Here is a 25,966-nt window from a genome sequence, read left to right as displayed (position 1 = left end):
TTACAGACGTTTACATATCGCGTTTTGTTCCTTTTCTTTTTTTTTTTTTTTTGATTCGTAACTTCTCCGATGGTCAAATTACAGCGTGTACGTTAAACGAAATGGAACAGTTTTTATCAGATTTTTTTTTACTCCGTAAGGTAAACTGCTGCGCACCGTGAGCTTTGTGCACAAGGAAAATACAAGGCGATACATACAGCTTCCCTGAAAGCTAGAAGCCAACCCCCAGACAACCCGAGCCAGCCTGCAGTCACTGACCTGATATCAAACCGTGTTCCACGACCCTTTTCTTTCTTGATTCGATTTGACGCAGCTGACATCACAAACTCCGCGTATACGTGTACAAGGTGTACCTTATACTCGCCGTTCACATAATGCATCACAGTCTCGTTTCTCGTGCAACGAACGAGCTACGGTATACATACAAATGTATACCTATGTACGTATACCATGTGCGCACTCCCTATAGACCTGCGGTGGACGAGTACGCGGTGTACACGGTGGCTATTTTCAGGTCAATGGATAAAAATGACGAGATAAACGTTCTCTGGACGTGATGGATTACGATTCACTTACGAATCTTTTTTCCACCGCTATGATAAAGTGCAGCGCACCAATCGATCGAACGTATGTATCTACGAATATTACATGTAACCCCCAGCAGAGTCTGAAATATCCAAATAATGGAATCCCCGCGTTCATATTGTACCTGTACGGAATTTCATTTTCCGGACAAAAGAAAAAGTATTCTTTTTTTTTTTTTTTTCTCTTTAGCTTCTCGTTTTTGATGGACGAGTTAAAACGAACCGACTCAAATGCAGCGCGAGCATTATTGTACGTGGCACGGAGACCGAAAACTGCAGCACTTTTTCTCATTTTTTTTTTTTTTTTCTCATCTCTTCTTTCGCCCGTCTCGTTCGGTATGTCCCAAAAACTGAGGGAATTACACGGGTCGCAAGCTCGTTTTACGTACGCACTTAATACGGTGTACCACGTTTCGTATAAATATATATACGCTGCATACTTAACATATATTGAGTGACATCTTTCACATGGGAACTAGTCGAAAATTGTACACTGACCCCATACGGTAGTGAGTGTGTGTAATTTCTTTTTTCCTCCTTCCCTCCCTCTGAAGGGCCTATGGGAAAAAGGGAGCCAACCGCAAATATTTACTTTAACTGTCCGGTGTTAATTTTGTGTTAATTTAACGCTAAATATAAGCTGAGACCGTGTAATATGCATGCGTCTTGCTTGCTCCGGTGCTACGAAACGGAAGAAAAAACAAAAAAAAAAAAAAATTCCGAATCTACCGAGATAATTCGATCATTTTTATTCATAACTAAATTTCACCGTGTATACCCATATATATGTATATAACACGTACACCATGTAGACATATTTTCCATCAGCTTTTCTTATCATCAACACTCACAAGGATAATATTTGATTTCGTTATCGTCGTCGCGTGCGCTATTCGATAATATATGAATAGTGAATAAACTTTATTCTCAAAAAATAGCGGCGTGACCATTATTATCGTCGTCGGATCCGTTGGATAAAGTTTGGGGGGGGGGGGGGGGGACAAAAAAAATGTCGGATCAATCGAATCCATTTTTTGCCCAGATACAATAATTTTTTTTTTTTTTTTTTTTTCCCTTTATTCAACAAATGAAGAATAAGAGGAAACACCGAATCGTCGTTACGGTTTACGGGGTGGACGTCATCGGCAGCAGGCAACTACTCCGAGCAATTCGAATGCCCCGGCAGTTTATAGAAGACGTGTAACAATGATTTTATACAGCGCGTCGGTGCGGTGGGAAGAAATCCTTACTCGCCTATCTATAGGTCGTACGTATACCTTATAATGCATGTGAAGTGGTTTAAAATCGAGCCCTAGCAGAGTCTCATCAATTTGAATCAGGCCCACGCGTTGACAGGAGAATTCTTAAGCCACATCACGATCATATCGGTGTGATTTTTTAAACGTTCGTTAGCCCGTCACGATTCATCTATGTCAGAGTAAGAATAAACTCCGCGATAGTCATTTGTCAGAGGGTTTATATACTGTACGTATATACCTACCCATCATCATGCGTATATATATATACGTAGGACTTATGTATTATAGCTATTCTTTGTACGTACGCCATGACTATTGTTAAACTTTTTTCTCTTCCTTCTTTTAATTTTAATTCATCCGTTTTCATTTTATTTATTTTATTTTATTTTATTTTATTTTTTTCTTCTTCATCTCGGTTGTTTTATTTTATTACTTATACCTCCGTAATCCTTTGAATTGGTTATTATGTACAGGTACCGAGGTAGTTTTTATTCATATCATGAAATGACGTTAATCTCTGCAGTGATGCTGCAAAATGACAATGAATTACGATTGAAGTTAAATAACCATTCCGTAAAATGCTATGGTTGTTAACCTTTCGGGTCCACGTCCGTCCGTGATGAATATTAAAAATATTTTACATAATAGATAATATCTGTAGTAGATCGATTGCGAAACTGTACGGTATATGTCTGGTGTAGATCGGGTACCGTAGATTTTCGTCTGAGAAATTATCTCGCGATAAGATAAAAAATTCCGAAATAGATGAAACGAAATAAAAGTCATAGTTGTCTCGCGTGCGAATGTTGAACGTTGGATGATCGTTTCAATTGAAAATCGCGTACCTCGTTGAATTGAGAAATAGTTTTAAAGTCACTCAATGAATTTCGTTTTTTTTTTCTCTTGTCGTGTTTTTACTGATTCTCGTTGGAATTGAACAGTCGTTTTTTACCACTATACGCGAAGTACCTAGAGGTATACGTTTTACGACAAGATTCGGGCGCTACAGGTTGATAATTAGCTAGTAAATTGATATTTACGGGTTACGCGGTATGTACCGGGTGCGTAAATCGAACGGTACTTTCTAACTATTTTGATCGTCATACCCCCGTGATTTTGTATATTTTAATTGGACACGCTGAGTTCAATTTAACGAAGTGAAATAACAAAGGGAACAATCCGTACGGTGTAGTGAAAATAACAATAATTATCATATTAAAACACTCGGTAGTCGCTTTATATAAAACTAAAAGTTTACGGCCTGTAGTATATCGTCTCTTGGCACGCACGTCAGAGGATGAAGAGGCAACTTAACGGAGCAGCAGCAGCAGCAGCAGCAGCAGCCTTTTGCAGATCTAATTTACCTTGTAAATCTTCTCGCAAGTTTACGTCTAATAATGTAGCGCACAGTGCAGAGATGCATCTGGAGTAATCGGAATGCTAATTTAAAGTCATCTGCATAATCACCGAGCGCTTTTCTCGCCCAGTTTACATTATGCTGCACGAGCTAGAAAACTTTCCTAGTACCGTCATTATACTTACATGTAAACCCGCGCATGACTCGCTCCTGTATGCAATCCCGGTAAAGCCGAGTAGACTCAGACGTACAGCTAGCTGGCTATCTTCTCGTTTTAAAACCATCAGGATTTATCGGGTGCAATACCAGTTTAAAATGGTATACGTGCGCTAATTGCGTCCCGAAATATACAAAAATTACGAATACCTTTGTTTTTTTAAAAAAGAAAAAGAAAAATAAATGATCTGCTCTTGCGTTGGGATCCTTCTTCGATATTACGGATGCTGAAGAGTTTTTTTCTTCAAATTTATTTATCCAAGTTGCTTTTTTTTTTCTTCACACCGATTTAAAACTCATCGGGATAGTATGATTATATTTACGTAGTATAGGCGTATAATGTGCGTCCGGTCAAATCCAATTTCCATTTAAAACCAAGTATGATGCCTGTACTATGACCCATTTGCATACAAGATTATATCGTAAAGGTAGTAAAACCTTAATAATTTTCAAACATCTGACTAAAGAAAATGTAATAAAAATACATTATTTCCATTATACTATTTCATCTCGGATTCGTTTTCATATTTATATTAATCGCTTCTAAAAATTCGTTTCTCCGTTCAAAACTTGGTTTTTTATTTTTACGACATTTACACCCGAGCGAGTAATTAGAATGGGAGATGAGAAAGTGTTCCTCGTAAAATAGTTGCAGGTTCATTTCCTTTTTGATTCCCTCCTTTTTTTACCTCTAACAATTATCGGTATATTTTAAGGAGTTTTTAAAAGAAAACTCGTTACGCGACTCCCTGGATTAAAATCTGACCCGAATCCTTCGGAATTAAGAAAAGCTGGGAAGACCCTTCCGCAAGAATACATGAGAATCTGACGTCTATCAAGCTAGCACCGCCACAAGAGAAATATTGAGTTCAGTATATGTAATAATTAAATGCTAATTAGATGCTACTAATGCCGAATTTGTCGCTCTGCATTTTATAAAAAAAACCTGTTGAAAAAACCATTGAAAAATCAGCTAAGAGAGGGTGATTTCGAAAAAGTGATTGGGCAGTAATTAAATGCTAATTAGATGCTCCAATAATACCCAAGGCCCGAATTTGTCGCTCGTCATTTTCGATTTTTTTTCAATTTTTTTCGATTTTTTCTACCGTCTGTGGGGCTGCTGACGGTGTCGAGGGTCGAATCTACGACGGGGATGATATTCGATATTCGATATTCGATATTCGATATTCGATATTCGATATTCGATATTCGAGATTCGAGATTCGAGATTCGAGATTCGATATTCGATATTCGATATTCGATATTCGAGATTCGAGATTCGAGATTCGAGATTCGAGATTCGATATTCGATATTCGATATTCGATATTCGATATTCGATATTCGAGATTCGAGATTCGATATTCGATATTCGATTTTCGATATTCGAGATTCGATATTCGAGATTCGATATTCGATATTCGATATTCGATATTCGATATTCGATATTCGATATTCGATTTTCGATATTCGATATTCGATATTCGAGATTCGAGATTCGAGATTCGAGATTCGAGATTCGAGATTCGATATTCGATATTCGATATTCGATATTCGATATTCGAGATTCGAGATTCGAGATTCGAGATTCGAGATTCGAGATTCGAGATTCGAGATTCGAGATTCGAGATTCGATATTCGATATTCGATTTTCGATTTTCGATATTCGATATTCGAGATTCGAGATTCGAGATTCGAGATTCGAGATTCGAGATTCGATTTTCGATTTTCGATTTTCGAGATTCGATATTCGATATTCGATATTCGATTTTCGATTTTCGAGATTCGAGATTCGAGATTCGAGATTCGAGATTCGATTTTCGATATTCGAGATTCGAGATTCGAGATTCGATATTCGATATTCGATTTTCGATATTCGAGATTCGAGATTCGATATTCGATATTCGATTTTCGAGATTCGATTTTCGAGATTCGAGATTCGATATTCGATATTCGATATTCGATATTCGATTTTCGATATTCGAGATTCGAGATTCGAGATTCGAGATTCGATATTCGAGATTCGATATTCGATATTCGATATTCGAGATTCGAGATTCGAGATTCGAGATTCGATATTCGAGATTCGAGATTCGAGATTCGAGATTCGATATTTGAGATTCGAGATTCGAGATTCGAGATTCGAGATTCGAGATTCGAGATTCGAGATTCGAGTTTCGAGATTCGAGATTCGAGATTCGAGATTCGAGATTCGAGATTCGATTTTCGATTTTCGATTTTCGATTTTCGATATTCGAGTTTCGAGTTTCGAGTTTCGAGTTTCGAGTTTCGAGTTTCGAGTTTCGAAAGCTGAGCTGGAAGATGAGCTGACAAATTCGTCGTTATAGCATTTAATCAGCATCTAATTATCATTCTATTATTATGTCATTCATTCTCCGGATTTGTCATCCCCATCGTAAATTCGACCCTCGACACCGTCAGCAGCCCCACAGACGGCAGAAAAAATCGAAAAAAATTGAGAAAAAATCGTAAATGACGAGCGACAAATTCGGGCCTTGGGTATTATTGGAGCATCTAATTAGCATTTAATTACTGCCCAATCACTTTTTCGAATTTGTCATCCCCGTCGTAGATTCGACCCTCGACACCGTCAGCAGCCCCACAGACGGCAGAAAAAATCGAAAAAAATTGAGAAAAAATCGTAAATGACGAGCGACAAATTCGGGCCTTGGGTATTATTGGAGCATCTAATTAGCATTTAATTACTGCCCAATCACTTTTTCGAATTTGTCATCCCCGTCGTAGATTCGACCCTCGACACCGTCAGCAGCCCCACAGACGGTAGAAAAAATCGAAAAAAATCGAAAAAAAATCGAAAATGACGAGCGACAAATTCGGGCCTTGGGTATTATTGGAGCATCTAATTAGCATTTAATTACTGCCCAATCACTTTTTCGAAATCACCCTCTCTTAGCTGATTTTTCAATGTGGCGCTGCTAGCTTGAATCCAAGCTGGCACCGCCACAGGTTTTTTTTATAAAATGCAGAGCGACAAATTCGGCATTAGAGCATTTAATTAGCATCTAATTAGCATTTAATTATTACATATACTGAACTCAATATTTCTCTTGTGGCGGTGCTAGCTTGATAGACGTGAGAATCTGCGGCATCGGCAGCGCGGTGCAGCAGCAGCAGCAGCAGTTAGGGTGCAGCTGTCGTTTCGATTATTCGACCAATGGCGCCGCAGTTTGCCAACTTTTGCAACGTAATCAGTTTGCGCAAGTATTATGGGATATCCGTGCACAGCATTTGGCGAAACACCCCTATGGCGTCGCTAACAAAAGAATTTCGAACTTCAAACTTGTCGTTGCATGTCAACCTCCGACGATGCTCTAAACTTTGACAGTTGCAAGGTATACTTTGCACCAAGTTTATTCTTGTTTTCAGTTAGTTTCGCGTCGCGATTCCGAAAGGTTCACGATATACCTACGTGTGTACACCCTTACTCGATGATATTCACCGTTTACGTTGCATGTGATAAAATTACATGTCATTTGAAATGTACCGTGTGCAGTAATATATATCGCGATGCGTACGAGATAAAAATCTTATCTATTCTTCTTACGCACAACCGAGTGACCGAAGATTGTAATGTGATTTCAATTGAACTTTACAATCGGAACGGTGATTCAGTCTGCAGATAATTCATTATCGCTCAATCTTTATTTTTTAATTTTTTTTTTCTCTCGTTTTATTTATTATTCTGAATCGCATAAACGCGCGTGATGAAATACTGCGAGTGTTTTCAAGGTATAGTTTATCAGATATCAGCAATTCTGAGGAAAAGGAGACGCAAGGATAAGAAAAAATCTCTCGAAAAGGTAAAATATTTGATCGCTGTGAAATGTCATTTCTTTATTTTTTGTCAATTCGGTTTTCTCAATTTTACGCAAAGTCAGGTGAAATATCGGCCGATGGTCGATTATCCGCATATACCTGTACATATATGAATTTCTTGTCCGTTCGTCGATGTGACTCACGATCTTAGTCTTCGAAGAAAACTCGTTAAACTTCTATGGAAAATACTATGTAAATTCGTCCTAACTTTGCGTCATATTAATCAAATTACCTCCGTGTACAGTATCGAACTATGTCTCATTCATGTCGTTGCAAAATAATCCGCAATAATAATTCATGAAATTAACGGTCCGCAAAATTCCTCAACTTTTTACGGAACTTGTACCGATTATTATATTTAATACCTGTGCCGATCGGCGCGCGGGACACGTCATTTTTTCATATATCATTATAAATATTACGTAGGCGTGGCGTTCGTACACGTGTGCAACTCGTTGCCGATTATCGCGTCGCCAATAGTCATTTTATTTTATTTTTGTTTTTTTTTTTTTTGGTTCAAACAATTTTTACTCGTTCGTATTACATATTTCTTTCGCTCTCTTGTCGCAAGTTCTACGCGAAGACGGGGGTTAGAAAAAATGTTTCCATTGAAAACTGTAATTAGTACGCGTTCGAATTACAATTTTCCATCGGAATCAAGCCTACGCTGCTGCGAGGGTGGTGGTGCAGGCGTTCTGGAATGCGATCTCCCGGCCAGAGGAGTATACAGGGAAGCGAAAAGAAAAAGAAAAAAGAAAAAAAGAAAAAAAAAATGAAGAAGAGAGTTTTACCACTACTGTAGTGAGAAGGAGAATCTCGATGGGCCCTTTTCGGCCCCGTTTTTGGTCCCTGCAGTACGTTACATAAGGAAAGAAATACTTGAGTGAGTAAGGAGCGAAGGATCTATAAAGAGAATAAAGAGAAAAAAAAAAAAGAAAAAAAGAAAAGAAAAGACGAGAAAGAAAGAAAGAACGGAGAATTCAGTGCAACACGGACCACGTGGGGCCCCGGTGACTCACGCCTCCTTCTTTTTCTCCTCCCCGTACAACGTCAGGGCCAAAGGCCTCTTTCTTCGACCCGCATTCCGATCCAATTGACTCAAATTTTGGAAAGGGAATATCTTAACGCGTTCCACGAGAACCAGCCAAAAAATGAAGATAAATAAAACGCGTTCGTTTACATCGATTTTACATCCCTTATTCATTTGTTACAAGTGATAGAAATGAATTATCACGAAAATTCTGTAAGGGGGTATACCGCAGGAAGAAATTTCTAGCGTTTGCTAATCGGACTCTTCGATAGAGAAAAAAAAAAAATTAAAAATAAAACAATAGTTCGGAAGTCGACAAGGATCATCGTTACTTCAGGGTTGTAATCATATCGCAACTATCGTCCGCTTCGGTATGGCGACGATAAATATACCTACGTGTAATTTCACTTATCTACGCGCAATTCCCGGTTGAAATTCCACGTTCGCTTACGTGGTGACGATTTTACGTATCGCCTTATACCTTCCTTGTACTCAATCTCCTCCGTTCTTGCAACCGACGCAGTGTACGTATACAGTGAGAGTAAGGAGTTACATCTTCCCACCGAGAATGGTTTGTCACACGCGATACCATCCGCCGTACGGTATAATAGGGTTAATAGATTTTCTCGAATCTCTATACCATTTCTCAATAGAACTTCGTATATTTCTCGCCTCTACCACGAGCATACATTATCCAACACGAGGGAAATTATATTCGCCCAACCGTTGAGTAGGGGACGATAGCGAAATCGTGCGAGCGCCAATGATTGCGCTGCGAGAGAAATAAATAAATTATTGATTAACTGAAATAAAAAAGTTTCCTCAGATTTAGGAGTCGTTGCGTGCCCGCGGAACAGCTCAGGATATAAAATTTCTATCCGTTACATACCTCGGGTGAGAGAGAAAATCGGTTAAATGTAATATTATGTGGGAACGCGTGTGTTACGCCTTGACAAAAACCTGGTGTACATGCGTACATGCGCCTGGGTCCGGTGTGAGCTTAGATAATTACTCGAACGTATATTTTTGTCGTTGTTATTCGAGTTATAAGATAATATTCGCGCAAGAACTAATTGAAATATAGTGAGCGCAACGCGTATACGTAACCGCGGATCGTAAAAAGAGCCTCTGCAGTTGGACCTCCTCGGAGATATTCTGCATTTATATATATATAAGAAGGTTTATAGTCGGTTTCTTGGTTCGTTACGTCGTCATTGAAACGACATGTGTCGGGGTTAATGGAAAAAAAAAAAAAAAAAAAAAAAAATATAAAATAAAATAAAGAGACAAAGAGAGAAGGGGAAAAAGAAATTAAAAATTGAAAATGACAAAAAGTGAGAGAATCGAAAAGCGAGTCTTATTCGTTATTCCGTCGCGAGAATAATTATAAAAGAAAAAGCGCGGGAGAAGAGGAATAAGAAAAAGAAGAAACTCGAAAAGCTTGAGAATGAGCGGGAAAGAGTGGGATAACTACGTAGCCAGCTGTCGCCAGTCTCCCAGACGAATGGACAGACGAGAACGAGCTCCTCGGATGCAGCAGGGTTCGATGGCCGACAGGAGTCTCATTCCCATTAAACAATTATCATCCTGGCCTCCGGAGAAATGCGACCGAGTCATACTTAAAAGGCTACTTTCCCACCTCGACATTTTTCATTTATCTATTTCTTTATTTCTCAGTTTTTTTTTTATCCCCCTTCGCGACGTCAGATGAATACGCGGTATAATATCGAAGGCTTGAACCCAAAAAATCGATCATCCGATCGAAGGAAAATAGAATTTCCGAAACACGTTCGAATCAACCCGACGTAATCATTTTCAGGGATACGCCCTCCGGTAGCATCTCCGCTCTCTCGTCGGTTACACCCTTCTTCTTTTCGATCTAGAAATTCTGAAATCCGTACAGCGACGTGCCAGTTGACTCCCCCGGCAGTCGTCATTATTATTTTCCATGAATCCGAAGGACAAGGCCAACGATCAGGTGAATCGGAATCCGCATCGCGCGTCCGTATAATCGATAAATAACGATTTCAAATCCAGCTCTTACGTAAGTCGTCGGATGCTGCGGCCCGAGGGCTCCGCTGCTCTGGATATGGGAACCTATCATTACGCTGGCGAGCTGCAAGGACTCCGGTGGCTACAGCTCGTAATTAACTCGTACAGAGTCCTAACGACGTGTTCAGGTTCCTCGATGAAGAAAAAAATAATTGAATAAAATGGACGGGGAAAGAAAAAAAAAAAAAAAAAAAAAAGAATGTAAAAATTCTCCCCTCGCGATCCTTCGTCGTCTTCCTCCTCTTTTTCTTGCAACTTCGATGCCCGCGCGCCTCGCAAAACCTGTAGCGACATTTAGGGACATCCGCGTGTGCGAGAATCAGATCCGATCGTCGTCAGCTTATACTTCGGATTAAACTTATTTCTTTGTCGATTCAAGTTTTCTCCTCTCTCCCCAATTACGCACCTACTCTTTGCTTCGTGTTTTGTCGTGACGAGGTAAATTGAAAAATGATGTAAAATAAAACGATATCGCCACCTACGAAGCTAAGCCCCTCCCCTCCCCGCACACACCCGAACCCTTTTCACTTTGGTCAGGATTAAACCGACGGTCGCGTGCCGAGAATCAGAAAACTGAAAAAGGTCATCTGATCTCAACTCGGAATCAGCCGAGTCCGTCGTATATCTGGACAAGTTTTATTTCCTCTCTTATTCTTTTCCTTCTCCTCCGGCTCACTTATACCTTCTTTATGAATTTCAAATACACCTACTTATCTCGTTCGTGTAGCCTGCGGACCGATCTGATAAGAGGCAACGAACGTCCACGTAACTTTTAAAAGGTAACTAGGTCACGCGAATTTTGTTTCCCAGATGTAAAAATGTCCACGTTCTCACCTGTGAAAAAACACAATTTGTTTTCCATCCACATAACACACGCGACTCGCACTTCTCCCTGCGGAATAATTCGAACGTTGATTCTATTTTCCTAAATTTTTAACGGACGCGTGCCAACCGTTCGAAAATCGTATAACCGGACGACCTTCTGCAAGTTGAATGAAAGAAAAAACGCAAAGATTAAATTATAAAAAATACATACCGGAAACTCCATCGCGACGGCTATACGAGTTCTCCAAATTCCTGTACATGTTTTTTTTTTTTTTTTTTTTCTCTCGAAGAAACAAACTTCTCCATTTCTGATCGATAAATCAAGCGGGTCCCGAATTCAGTTAGGACCGCGCGAATCGACGAAAATTTTTTCATTCCGATCGAATTTCGTTCGTCTATAAATTTTGGAAATACACCCACATCTCCGTCGTAGGACCGTCATAATACAACGTCTGTGTACACACGCGTCCGAGGGATCACGTGTATCGGAAGAATGCGAGAAATTTACATAACTAGTTCGCTCGTCAACGCGCTTAATCATTGCGTGCAACGAGGAACGTGTGTGTATGTATATTACAACGCCGACTATAAGTACCTATAATTCGCGTACCCCGTCGCCGATGTCGTCCGATCGCTCGCCGTACGATAAGAGAGAAAAAAAAAAACAAAAACAAAAAAAAAAAAATAATGTTTTCAAAATTCTTCGACAATTTTTTACGCGTCGAATAAGATATTACGAGCGACGCCCGTGTAAAACCGTACGTCGCATGACATACTGCACTTTGCAAGTTTTGACTTACATAACTAAATATATGCGACACAAATAAACCTGTTTTCGCCATCACGGTCAGTTCACAGGTGTGTTATCTTATATGATATACGTAACGCGTGCACACGTACGTACGTACGATACACGCTCGCATCTCTCACGCTGCAGAACCAAAGACGGTGTTACCCGTGTCCTTCAACGATCCCACGCGAATCGACTGACACTCTTGACCGTGGTGCGTACCCACCCCCTCGGTTACGCGGTATAAATTACCGACTCCCAGTAATTTAATTACCCTACGCATGATATACCTGTACGCGAACCCGCGAAACCGATCCGCAAGCTCGCGACGTTCGTGTAAAAAACCGTTCGTTTCCTCGTTGCAGGATATGGAAAATAAAAAACAAATCCACGCTGCACCTGATCATATTTTTGTCGATTTTTTTTACAAAGTTTTATAGAAATATGTTCGAAAAATTTCGATTTCGGGGTAAAAGCCCCAGCGACATTTCGCCCCTTCAAATAAACGATCCGTGAAAACTATCGGAGCAGATATCCTGGAGACAATATAAATAAAGCCACGCGGATGTGTGCGTCCCCACGTTATACGCGGTACGCGTTACGACCTCGCGATACACCTATTCATACGTCGATGGAAATACCTGTGGAGAACACACGTTCGCACATAGACCTACTCGACTCGACTCGATTCACCTGCAGCCCATCGGTTTGACTCTGTACACTCTCGCAGCGACCGTGGACCGGTGGTGCCGAACGCACCTTGCGTATTCCCATGACACACGCATACTTCGCTACTCTTCCGTCACGCGTCGGGCACAAAAAATATGGACGTATAATGTACGCGTGGTACACACGTGAGAAGCAACGTGAACGTGTAATATCATGAGAGTACGGGTAACATGTGCTCCCTACGAAAATACGAACACTAATAAGCGATTGAAACCCTGTTCGCAGCTATCGCAACGCGAACTTGATACAGGGAAAAGGATGCCGAAAGACTGCCGGTGTAGGAAAAAGATCGAAATTATCGTTAGCGAGCGAATTTCAATTGTCAGGATAATCGAAATTGATCGAACACGAATTTCGGAATGTTTGGAGAGAAATATTATTTACATCGGCAGATTGCAACGGGGTTCGATATGCGAACCGGCATTTTTTGTGCCGCGCAGTCCCGATCGCGTATTTACCCATTAGTTTGATAATGATTTCGTTTAATGGTTTTGCATATAGTTGGCCTACTCTGTGCCGAGCGATCGGCGGCAAATATACATATAAGTATGCGTACCGGCGGGCCAACGAGAACCCGGTTTACCGGTCGCTTCTCGAGCAAAACGATCGCTTGCCGGACTTTGAGCACGGCTATTCGTTCGAGGACGTTTTGAGAACTGTGTACAATGTGACGCACGGTTCACGGTGTTCACCACTCCCTCGGCGGTGCGCACTGCTTAGGAAGAATAATAAGAAAAGATAAGCCGAGAAAACCGAGTAGCTCTCTTCCACACTCCCCTGAGGATGCGCGACCAACTCGTTGAAAGATCTACCGTAACTTTGGCACGCGAAATATCTCATGATGTTGTTTGTTCTTCAGTTCGGTACAGAGAGTGAAGAAAGAAATGCGTCGGCATTACACTACACACGTATCCAACTGGGTCGCCTAGAATCTTCGACTTTTTCGACGACTGAGTATTAGGCATGAAAACTGAATCACGAATCGCTCCGCGCGATCGATTTCCGGGATATTTTTTACCGGCGTTTTTTTTTTTTTTTCACGCAGTTTACGCAACGACTGTCGCTAAAATCGGGGACCGTTGAAACCGTTTGCTTTTTTACATTTTCTTTTTTTTTTAAATCGCAGATTTTTTGGGGAAAAATGATTTCCGATCGGAGAGTGCGATCCTCGTTAAACGCGACGATTCTCCCGCACTAGATGTTCCTTCGATCGGTGCAGTCGTGTGTACCTAGTCCTGTTGGCACATATTCCAATTATAGCCTCAGCCAACGGCATGCGCCGGGTACCGGTTCGTCCTATCGTGAGGTTCGAGTAAGAGAAGGCGATCTCGGCGGCGCGTACTCTCCGGCCCGATCTTTATAGTTGTATACGTTTATCCACGAGGTAAACCACCGTGGGAGTGTAACATTGAATGAACCCACCGAAGCCCGTGTATACCCGACTCTTTTGTATTCACTCGTTTATAATACCGCTCATCCTTAAATACGATTATCCTGCACGCGAACGCGGTACACACAAGGATTTTACGTAACGAATTAGAAATCAAACTTATTGTACAAATACGGTTTGTTTTCGTATTCAACCAGCGAACACCGACTGATCGTCCCGTCATTTTATTCAACAAAAAGAAGATGACAAAGATGGCTCGTCAAATTTCGCAATCTTTTTTTTTTCATCTCGATCCTGACATTATAAATATCCTCCGCAGGTTCAGATGTTGAGACCGGTTGGAAAAGGGGATGTAGGTCACTATCTCGGCGTTGCGATGTATATGTATATATTATTTTCTTTTTTTTTTTCTTCAAAAGAAAAGACGCCGTCTCTCCTTTTTTTTCTCGCAGCCGTGCTGCTTTTAGATCGTGAACGTACGCTAGCTATAGTGTATCTCGTGCGGGCAAGGTTCGACCCCTTGATATCCCAATAAAAATAAAGACGTCAGAATTGCCGAAGCCAGAGATATTTCGGTCACCTGAAAAGCGCGTTCTAGCTGTACGTACGTAACGCGGCGATCGCGGAAACCCCATCGAAAATATAAAAGAGGAAGTAGTTTTCTCTTCGGTAAACCATCCCGTATATATGTACAGGGTTAAACGTATCCCGTTTCTTTTATCCACACGTGTGTACGTTTCTGTATAACTACCTGGGACGAATGACTATACGTATACGTATATACAATACGATTCATCCACGTTGCATAAGGTCGAGAAATATATCATACGGGAGACGCTGAGTAAGTCGGGATCACCGCGCAGCAAACGGGCGGAAACGAGCGTCTCTTCTCGATGCGAGATCTCGTTCAGTTCCCTCGGTGATTCCGAGCTCTTAATTCCCCTCTTAATTTCTGCTCCTACTCCTATTCCCACAAGCAAACAACGAAAAAAAAGAATAAAGAAAATTTGTTACGTAGCCCTTTTTAATCGCCCGCAGTATCGCGTGTCTGTGACACAAGGGCGCAGCTGTTACACTTGAATTTTTATGAAAACCATAAAACGCAACTATACGTCTGTATCTGAACTAATTTGAAACGAGAGTAAATCGGATCTCCGTACTGCAAAAGAGAAGAAGATAGATAGTGTGCGCGATCGATCACCGTGCAATTTATAAAAGCGCAATTGCTGACGATATCAGATATAGTATATATAAGATCGGATTCTACGGTCGCAAAAACTATGAGGAAGAAGAAAATCCTTATAGTTCGTAATTGCCGAGAGGATCGGAGTCCCTCGCGGTGTTGGTAACATCGTGTTACAGGGTAGATATATTACACGTGGTATTTACAATGGGTTTTATAGTCGGAGAAGTATAACTGGTCTCGCCTATAGCCTACGAGGTGAATTGTTATTGTCCGTACGGTACGCGCGTGTGTCTAAACTCTTTAGAGTTGTTCCATCACAAAAGTAATGAACACGATTATACGAGCAAGCGTGGTTAGTATTGCATCAACGCTCATGTAGTTAGCTGTATAAATTATACCGAGTAACGATCATATGTCACTCGAACAGGATATGCTGAAAAATCATTACTCCTTTTGGCACGAAGAATGCCGCTCGAGGGATAAACGACTGCTTGCAACCTTCCCTATTCCAATGTATATTCTACTCCGGTCATCGTATAAACGAGAGAGAAATAGAATTACGTTTGGTAATCGAGGATTCTCTCAGAATTTTTCCCATTAAATAAAAAAACAAATTTGATCGGTTGTGTATTTCTCGTATATTTTTCTCTTCTTCTCCTTCTTTCGTAAGGATATTGTAATAAAAGTTGGAATAGCTTTTTCGAGCTGTCACTCGGATTGTCGTTAAATTTGTTGAATTTTCGTCCGTTTAAGTAATGAATACTTATAACGAAGATTATCTAACTGGTTTTCTAGTTAATCGATGCGTTGCTTTTATTTTTATTATCCGGTGGCGCCTCGGGACGCAAGGCCGAAACTTTAACCGAAATATTTCATTTTTCAAACCTGTCCACCTCGGACTCGAAGATATTCCAAAAGAATAAGAATAATAATAGCCGAAGCGGAAGACCGTCGCGTAATCCGCCGTATTATCGTTTTCTCTTTTTTCATTTTTTTTTCTTTTCTTCCTTACAAGCTTGGCTTGCATCGCTTTACGCTCCTCTGTTTTAGTTTTCATTATCGCTGCCTGACATCGCTCTCTGGAAGAGAACGAACGATCGTATCTCTAATTTATACGGACGATAGAAGAAAAAAATAAATAAATAATCAACGTCAAATTTTATTTACGCGTGTACCTTAATTTTGAAAAGGTAAATTGCAAAATGGCGTCAGAACAGGGGCAGCTGCTTGTAAAAATGCGCGACGGTCAGAGCGGTAGCTCCTGACCGCGCATTTATGTAGGGATAGTAGTGATTCTCCGGGTTCCCCTACAACGTGACTTTAGGTCCCATTCCCAGATAATGAGACATGCCTCCAGGCCCCTCTGGCTAACAACGTACGGCGTTTTATTAATTCCTGGAATTTTTAGAATCGTTCCTGCAGGATCTGGACTGTCCCGTCCTCTGGGATGTAACGCAGGGTTTCGGTTCAAACCGGACGAACATTCAGAGAAAATCCGAGAGCTGATGCGCGTTCGCGGAGGCAGGAATTTTCGCAATTCGAGACCGTCGGGGCAGCCAGCCCTTCAGTAATGTAAAATGCATTCCGAGTAGTGGGCTAGGCTAACCGACACAACTGTCTCCCATTCTAACCCTTGTCTCCACTACATTATTATACGTATAATATATGGAAATTTTGGTGCAATGCGGTTGAACGGAAATGTGTAATCGATCTTTGGCACAGGGGTACAGATCGATTTCGTCGATGCAGTAGGTACTTAAAAAAGGGAAACAATAAGCTGACGTTCTTGAGCGTCGGAGAAATCACTTTGCGATGTAAAAAAAAAAAAAAACGATGAGTAGAGACAGGATATTTCAAAAATGGACCTCCCGTAAGATACCCGCATTCGCGTGTTCGATTCCAGGTTGGGTCTCGTTATAATAATTCCTCCCTTGCTCGAACGATGGCTCTTTTCCAATCTTTTCATCCCCCCGCATTATTGCTACAGCCTCCAGCTGCCACGTGTATATATAGAAGGCGAAATCAGCTATGCAAAATGTAGATCACAGCGTCTCGCCTCACAGGGGACTCTCGGGATCCACCGATTTCACCAAAAACTGTCCGAAGATATTCACGCGCAAGTATGAATATGCCACACGTGGCACACACCTGTAAAGGGACATTGCGGGACAAGGTTTTCGACCTTTTTTTTTTCTCCTTCTCTTTTTTCATTTTTATTTACCGTTGTATTTTTATACATATACGTATGCTTCTCCTATAATGTGGGTACATGTATTCTGTACCTTCTTCCTTATTATTATCATCATTGTTAATAATGTTATTATTATTATTCGATCGTACCATCGCCGCCCTACAGGCGCTGCTGCAGGTCGTTGACAATGGTTCTTTGTTGTTTCGTCCGTACAGCCTGAATTATACCTGAATATTCTCTTCCATGCGAGAAAGGTACTGCAGTTTTTGAGGAAGGGCTCTCGATGTATTTATATTTATATATAGATATTATGGTTTCGTAGTTCCATAAAATTATAACAGTAGAGAAAATGTTTCTTTGAACTTGAAGAAAAAAATATCTCTCCAGACAGTTATTGTAAGTAGGTGAGTCATGATACGAAAATCCGGATATTAATTACGATATATTATAGAGGATAAAAAAATCTAGCGCATTGTGAGAGTAAGTACATAAGTATACCTATTCGCTTGACAATTCCTGAAAGATTGAGGGGGGTGAGAAGGGAAAAAAAAAAGAAGTAAGGTGAACCAGCGACCCCTATGCATACGAAACTCTTTCTATATACCCTATACCTGATCCTCTTCACCGTGCATATCTCTCGTATCGAGTACTGTAGGAATTTCTCTGGATGGCCACGAAATACCAACGACTTCCTTTCCGCCCCTCCCCCTCGCCCTTCCTCCCTCCTTCCCTTTACCCCGAATAGTTTCGTGCGAGACCTTTATCCCGGCTAGCGATCAAACTGCTTAGCTGCTTCTGCTTCTGCTGCCGATGCTAGCTCCTTATACCGTAGGATAACAATGCGACGATTGTCAATGTGTCAATGTTCTACCGTACCTACCTCGATAGGTCTTTCAACCGGACAAAGAATTTTGACCCTTGTTCGATTCGTTCGGTTCAACGTATTTTGGTTTCAATCACGAATTTCGCCGTTCCAAAATATAATTACGACACGTGTGTGCATGGAAAAAAAAAATAATATAATAGTCAACGGAAAGCTCGGATAGAGGCCACACTGATTCTTCCCAATTTGATTTTATTTGATGTGGATGTAGACGGAAATGAAATTGCACCCTTCAAAGCTCAAGCTTAAGACGCGCGAGTAAAACATGCCAAACATTGCTAGCATAGTTCCGTTGAAAGTAGAACGAAGCTAATTAACGAACGGAGATGAGATTCTCGCAGACCGAAACGGCGCCATTAAAACGAGCCTAAATCTCCACGTCATTTCAAAGTTTCAAATAAGCTGGACGAGCTTGCGCGGACGAAGCTTTGTGTCGGGATAAATTTGTGACAGGGACTCGTGTAAAACGATATAAAATAATTCTTCCGTCATTAATGTTTCTTCGTACCAGAGCTTCCTGATTACACATACAGCATGTACATGAAAATTTCAACTGTCGCTTTTGTATTTATTTGTATATATTCATGTACTGAAATTTTAAATATCTTACATCGAAATTCAGTTTCGTTTGATTTTAACAACCTTTTAAAAGCGTGTGTAATAATTCACCTTCAAACGTATACTATTTCTCGAGCAGAGGAAATGGGTATAACATTAACGACTTGGAATATCTGGTACCTGGTAGCTGCTGGTCGTCGGATGTTAATGAGCTGAATTTTTTAAATCCGTCGCTCTCTGTAATCGAACCGAAGACATCGTACCTGCGTTCATGCTTTCCCTGAATTGTAATTAAAAACCCGTTCGTTTTTCTTTTGTTCATTCCGAAGTCATGCACTCATGCAAATAGCTGGATGACGATCTTCAACGATCGGAAAAATAGGTATAGCTCAGCCCGGGAAATCGGTTTCTCTTTTCTTCTAAATAATTCACCGTCTCCGTAGCCGATGATGGACATGTCACGCTAATTAATACCGCAAATTAACCTTACGGTAATTAATGGCTGCACGTTCGGACCATCGCTATACCTATTGCTGGGCACGTAAAACAAAGTTCTGAACGAACAAGTACTGAGAAGAAAAAGTCAAGTAGAGGAGAAGAAAAATGTGAGACAGAAAACAAAAATAAGTGAATGAATAAAAAGATAAAAATAAAAATTGTCCCACTAGCGTAATTAAAAAGTGGCAAGACCGCATGGAAAGAGCCACTCAGCGAAATGAACTGTACCACTACCTCCTCACATCCTTGGATGTGCACGTATCTACCTACTATGCATACTTATGGTGTACATATATTTTTGCACGTACCGTGTTCATACTACATACCTGTGCATGTACGTGTGTACACATTGTACATATATATTTATATTATAGTACATGAATATATGCATATAGAGAGCGCACTGTACAGCTTCTCTTGGGAGATATTTAATTAGCCGTTCTACTTCGGTCTTGTTTAGAAGCACTTAAATTTAGAATAGCTCGCTAACCATTATGACTCCATTCCTCGCGATGTAATACACATACCTATGGATATGTGTTATATATCTGGGTTTATATGTATTTGCATAAAAATTGTGTGATCATGGCGAGAGACACAATATTGTATGGAAGGCAGTGAGTGAGGACACGTGACCGTAGAAACTCTCGTTGTTAGCAGTAAATTAGTGTTGTTAACATCGTTATTGTTATTAATGTTATCGATGTACGTGTTGCGTAATATTATATGTATATAATAGGTATAGATATCTGTACGTTTATGCTCCTACGATAGTAAATTTCTTTGTTACTCTCTTCGATCAATAATTACTTGAAATGATATGTGAATACGCGTCGGTCTATGGTATTGTAGGAGGTAGAGTATGTATAGACCTTCGTAAACTCTGTAGCAGCGGCAATTCGCGCGGAGTTTCAAAACTAGGGCAATGATCAACTACCAAAACAATAACATATTCAATCTTACCCTTGTCTCTACAATAGAGCCAAGCTATTCAATGTTATAGGCCAACTTTTATACGTTGTAACGTTGATCTAGTTGGAGTTTGTAAGTCTTGTAGAAATTTATTGGAATTAGGTAGTATCGAGCGGCGAATATTGACTATTTTACATGTCCTTGTTATCGTTGGCAGATAAAGCAATTTATTAAATTTCCCCTTGCTTTCTTTATGTTTTTGCAGAATGATGAGATGATCGCGAGTCTTCCAGTAAACAGCGGAGGCGGTGGAGGCGGCAGTGGAAGCAGTGGCGGACCGGGGAGTCGCGTGGGACGAGGTCTGGCGCTTCATCGTTCGAATTCCAGTCTCGAGCTGCCCCACAGTCCGGACCCAGCTTCTCGTGTTCCCGACACTCCACTTCGCCGAGAATATGGCTCCCATGGTAAATATATATAGCTCCTACCTGCGCAACGTATAAAAATAAAGCGATTCGAAAGATTCGTTACATTATTTTGTCCTCACCAACTATACTTATGTACTTTTATCGTCGCATAATGTAAATTTTTTATTATACATAATTTTTTGCTAATCCTTCTCTCCAGGAAGCATCGATGTCGTAGCTCAGTCGGTTCCGGTTGGAGAAAATTTCTTCGCTATGCTGCAGGATTTTCGTTCACCTGATCAACGAAACCCGAGTTCAAACGCGGAACTTCTACGACGTCTACAAGACGGCCAAACTCCGGATACCGACGAGGTCTGTGGGCCGACCGGATCCAGCCCGAAATTAAGACTAAAACTTAATCGTTTTTGGTCGGGAAAACCTCCAAGAGGAATCGATCAGGAACAGTGCCAAAATCCGGCGAGCCCTCCGGTGTCCGCTGATGTCGAGGAGAGACACAGAAGACGCGCATTTGCTCATTATGATTGCCAATCTCTCACCGCTAATCTTGGATATGCAGCGAAACTACGAGGCATACTTTTGGCCAGAAGGCGAAATACCGCGACTGGAGCTTCCGCGGCAAGTTCTCTCAGGGCTTCCACACCGGATGAAACTCCGGAAGATGATTCTGGGGATGGAAAAGGTACGGATTACAATTAAGTAAAGGTTGCTCTATTGGCGGATTATCATATTCATCTTCATTTTTCGTTTTTTTTTTTTTTTTTTTTTTTTTTTTTTTATAGGAAATGATCTTCTAGAGTCATGTCCTTTCTTTCGTAATGAAATCGGTGGCGAAGGAGAAAGAGAAGTTGGTCTCACCCGGTGCCCCACTGCCAATGGAGTTCATCGACCCTCCTTAGCTTACGGAGTTTCAGTCTTGGAACCCCCTCCAGGGGAAACTTTATGGAAGCACACTTGTCCACTCCAGAAAAGGCCCTTGCCAATCGAAAGCGTTGATGATGGAGCTCACTATTACCGAAGATATTTTCTGGGTACGATTAGCAATTTGGAATTTGCCAATCGATTCATTGTTCTGCTTTTCCTAAATTATCGCCGATCATTTCATAATTTTCTCGCGTATTATGATTAGGTCGCGAGCACCAGAACTGGTTCGGTATGGATGAACAGCTCGGTCCAGTGGCCATCAGCATTAGGAAGGAGTCAAATCAGTACAGGATAATAGTTCGAACTTCGGAACTCCTCACTCTGCGTGGTACTGTCCCTGAAGAGGCATTGGGAATAAGACCTCAAGGAAGATCCCCTATGAGAGAAATTCTCGAACTGGTTGCACCAGAAGTTCAACTCGGCTGTCTCAAGCTGGGTACACCTGCAGCTGAAGAAGCTGTAGCAAGATTAGATGAACAGGGTCTCTCGAACAAATATAAAGTCGGGGTTCTGTACTGCAGATCAGGGCAAAGAACCGAAGAAGAAATGTACAATAATCAACATGCTGGACCGGCATTCTTAGAATTTTTAGACACTATGGGTGAATATTTTTACTTGACACTTTGCTTTATTTATGTTTCTACTTCATCTGTGTCTAATGTGATTTGATATCTATTTATAAGGCCAAAGAATAAGACTGCGCGGATTCGAAGGATACAAAGCAGGCTTAGATACCAAAACTGACTCGACTGGCACTCACGCGGTAGCTGCGAGTCACAGGGGCACTGAAGTGACGTTCCACGTTTCTACTATGCTCCCTTTTACACCAAACAACCGACAACAATTGCTGAGAAAAAGGCACATCGGAAACGATATTGTCACCATTGTCTTCCAGGTATGACGACACAATCGGCAACAGAATCTTCATCCACAATGTTCAAAAATATGTGCTAATGGATATTGCCTTTTATAGGAACCAGGCGCTCTGCCATTCAGCCCTCGAAGAATACGCTCACAATTTCAACATGTCTTCATAATTGTACGAGCAATCAATCCCTGCTCTGAAAATACACAGTATAGTGTAGCTGTTTCTAGAAGTAAGGAAGTCCCAGTATTCGGACCACCGATTCAAGCTGGAGCTACTTTCAGTAAAGGAAAAGCTTTTGCAGATTTTATTCTAGCAAAAGTAATTAATGCAGAAAATGCAGCTCACAGGTAATAATGATGGACATTTCAGTAAATATAGGGCGATAAATAAGTTTTTGTACTGATTTTTCTGAAAAAGTATGTTTTTCTGAATATGATCAGGTATTCATTGTATTGTGATTGTTCTAGATCTGAAAAATTTGCCACAATGGCTACCAGGACTAGACAAGAATACCTCAAAGACTTAGCTACAAATTATTCATCTACGACCGTCGTCGACACTGGCCAAAAGTTTTGTGAGTTTATCCATTATTATATTATTGCGAATCTTAAATTTTGCAATCACTCAAGGACTGCACCTTCACGCTTTGTTAAATGCTAATCTACCTGCTCTTCTTACCCGCAGCTATGCTATCATTCAGTAGCAAAAAGAAAGCACCGGTTCGCCCTCGTCTGTCGTGTGATGCGACACAACGAGGCGGGATTTGTTGGCAAGTGATTTTGGAAGATAGCAATCAAAACACAGACTGTTACTTAGGAATAAGCGTAGACACTATAGTTTTGATTGAAGAACATTCACGTCAAGTTGTATTCGTATCTCCCTGTGTCTCCGTACTCGGCTGGCACGCTCAGACAAACAGGTAAATGTTTTTCGAAATTCAAAGTAGTCAGTTGGCCTCTTCGAAATCGCTCTTCACAGTCTTCCTGATTGAATATTCACATATATTTTTGCGACTGCTTCATTCCAGTCTGCGGATCTACTATCATCAAGGCGAATGTGTGACCATACACATCCGCGGTGATTACGGGGAAAGAGATGAGCTGATGGAAATCGTTTCAAGACTTCGTGCCGTAACTCAAGGATTCCCGGCATCTGAGTTATCGCTCAAACGAAATAATCTAGGTCAACTTGGATTCCACGTACAACCAGACGGTGTTGTGACCCAAGTAGAAAGCATGGGACTTTCTTGGCAAGCTGGACTCAGACAAGGATCGAGACTTGTTGAAATATGTAAGGTGGCTGTTTCAACTCTTAGCCACGATCAGATGGTCGATTTGCTAAAAACCAGCGCTCAAGTCACTGTCACCGTAATACCACCGATGTCCGATGGAAATCCACGAAGGTCAGTCTGATTGTTGGGGAAATTTGGCCTGTTTAATATTTTTAGTTATATAGTTTCTAGTTTAGTAACAGTCAATAATGGTAACTCTAATTTATTACTATTCTTTTCAGAGGGTGCACGTTGCAGAACTGTCAATACTTGTCAAACAACTATGAAGGTGATTATGAAAACGTCACAAATCCTGACAGCACTCCTACTCAACAAACTGCCATGTCGCATCAGAGACGTTACGATCGGTCTTTCAGCCCTCCACGTTCAAGTAATAGTTCTGGATATGGTACTGGCTCCAGTTCACGATCCTTTAATGACCCGAGATTTCCTCTTGAAGGTACCATGACCAGCAGCAGTAGCGGGCACAGCAGCGCTGATGATAGATGGTAATCTTTGAATCAAGATGTGTTTCATTCCTATGTAATTATTCTGAATCGATGGCTAATTATACAATTTTATTTCCAGGTACGAACTTCTGGAACCCCAAGAGCAAGATACTAATCCACGCATCGAAGGTACGCCGCCGCCACTTCCCGCTAGGCAAAATTATCAAGCAATATCTTCAAACAAAAATACGCCCGTTCAAAAGAAAGAAAAGGAACAAGGGCACTATTCGACTGGGAAACACCTTTCTGAAAGTACAAGTAACAGCGCGAAACACCACAATCACGAACATTACTCCAAAGAGAGCAATTACGTATCTCAAAGAGTTTTAGAGACTAGTAGACATGATAATTATCAAAGAATTGAAAACATGCAACGAAACCAGGAGCCGACATCGAACTATGTCAAGCTTCAGAAGGAAAAATATGAAGTTAAGCAGGAAAGTTTGTATGCATCACAGAGAGATTTACATAAGAATGAAAATCATGGACACCAAAAGTTGACTGTATCAAATTCATTACCGCTCGCCCAAAATGCTACATACAGCCTCCCAAAGTCAGGAAGCAATAATAATTTGGTTAGATTTATCGATTACGATCAGACCACATATGATAAAGGAAATGTAAAGTATGAACAAGGTGGAAAAGGAAACGACCGAAACTCAAAGTTCGAATTATATGACGTAAAAATTAATGAAAGAAACGGAAAATATGATCATCATGAGAATAAGACGAATGACAAGAGGTCTTATAACTACGAATTTGACGATACACACTCTGAGAGAAGGAGCAAATATGAAATTGAAGCCGCTCAAAGCGATAATAAGTATGGAATCGAACTGCAACATAATGATAAAAAAATGGATCATATCGATATAAATAGGGATATAATAAGATATGAAATTCCCCATGAGTTCAAAGTTGGGGAAAAGGTGACGTGCTTGAAAACAAGTATCTCAGAAAGGCCAGTTCCTCATAAGGTCAATATCGAATACAGACAAAAAGATATCACCTCTAGTCTCCCTCCAGAAATGAGGATACCTGATGGTAACTCAACCGACATTTCTACTCTTCCAAGCGAAGACGAGCTGTCAAATGGTTCAGGAAATGTTTCCCCTCGATTACGCAGGGCAAATCGACATCGGGGTGGAAACTTAACTCCTTCAAGTGGCAGTTCGAGGAATCAGAGCCCAAGACCAAAACCTGGGGCAAGAAACTCACATCGTAACTCGGCAAATTTATCATCCAGCACATTACAAGAGGATTTGATGAAATTGATAAATCCTGATTACATTGCTGATGATATGCAGCTGTCCAATAATCATATCCCAAATAATAATGTGCCTACCATGTTATCCAACAACCAAAACTCAAACAAAGTGAACAACAATTTGATCGAGATACAGAACCGTTGTAGGTCAAGGGAAAATCTATGTGGAAATAGCACGTCGACATTGAGTGTCTTGCCAACTACAAATGGGCAGGAAAACGGGAACGTTTCGGAAGTAATTTTGACAATGGCACGACCTGCAACTGTCATCTCTAACGCAAGTACAGCTTCCAGCCCTGCACCAAGTGAGAATAAATTATCCAAGGAAGAAAGGTAAGATATAAAAATCTATAAACTCTGATCAGAAGCAAGATAAAAGATGAAGTTGCT

General features: G+C 40.8%; 1 protein-coding gene across 2 annotated transcripts in view; it reads left to right on the top strand.

Annotated features, from left to right (window-relative positions):
• The window catches only part of LOC105684659 (signal-induced proliferation-associated 1-like protein 2), a 58,602-nt gene that overhangs the window by 30,178 nt on the left and 2,458 nt on the right, over positions 1–25,966 (top strand). The window contains exons 2-13 of one of the 2 annotated variants that reach the window (XM_020851597.2): positions 20,582–20,780; positions 20,941–21,420; positions 21,521–21,769; positions 21,868–22,263; positions 22,346–22,557; positions 22,636–22,877; positions 22,998–23,104; positions 23,215–23,449; positions 23,558–23,932; positions 24,043–24,191; positions 24,261–24,309; positions 24,389–25,909. In XM_020851597.2, the coding sequence (XP_020707256.2) occupies positions 20,591–20,780; positions 20,941–21,420; positions 21,521–21,769; positions 21,868–22,263; positions 22,346–22,557; positions 22,636–22,877; positions 22,998–23,104; positions 23,215–23,449; positions 23,558–23,932; positions 24,043–24,191; positions 24,261–24,309; positions 24,389–25,909 (4,205 nt within the window). In that variant the 5' untranslated portion in view covers positions 20,582–20,590. Of the gene's footprint in view, positions 1–20,581; positions 20,781–20,940; positions 21,421–21,520; positions 21,770–21,867; positions 22,264–22,345; positions 22,558–22,635; positions 22,878–22,997; positions 23,105–23,214; positions 23,450–23,557; positions 23,933–24,042; positions 24,310–24,388; positions 25,910–25,966 lie in introns of both variants that reach the window. The other variant, XM_012398199.3, reaches the window with a different exon arrangement.

Source organism: Athalia rosae, chromosome 2 (assembly GCF_917208135.1).
Source record: "Athalia rosae chromosome 2, iyAthRosa1.1, whole genome shotgun sequence".
In the NCBI taxonomy this organism is placed as follows: domain Eukaryota; kingdom Metazoa; phylum Arthropoda; class Insecta; order Hymenoptera; family Athaliidae; genus Athalia; species Athalia rosae.
This window is presented reverse-complemented; position numbering and strand designations above follow the sequence as displayed.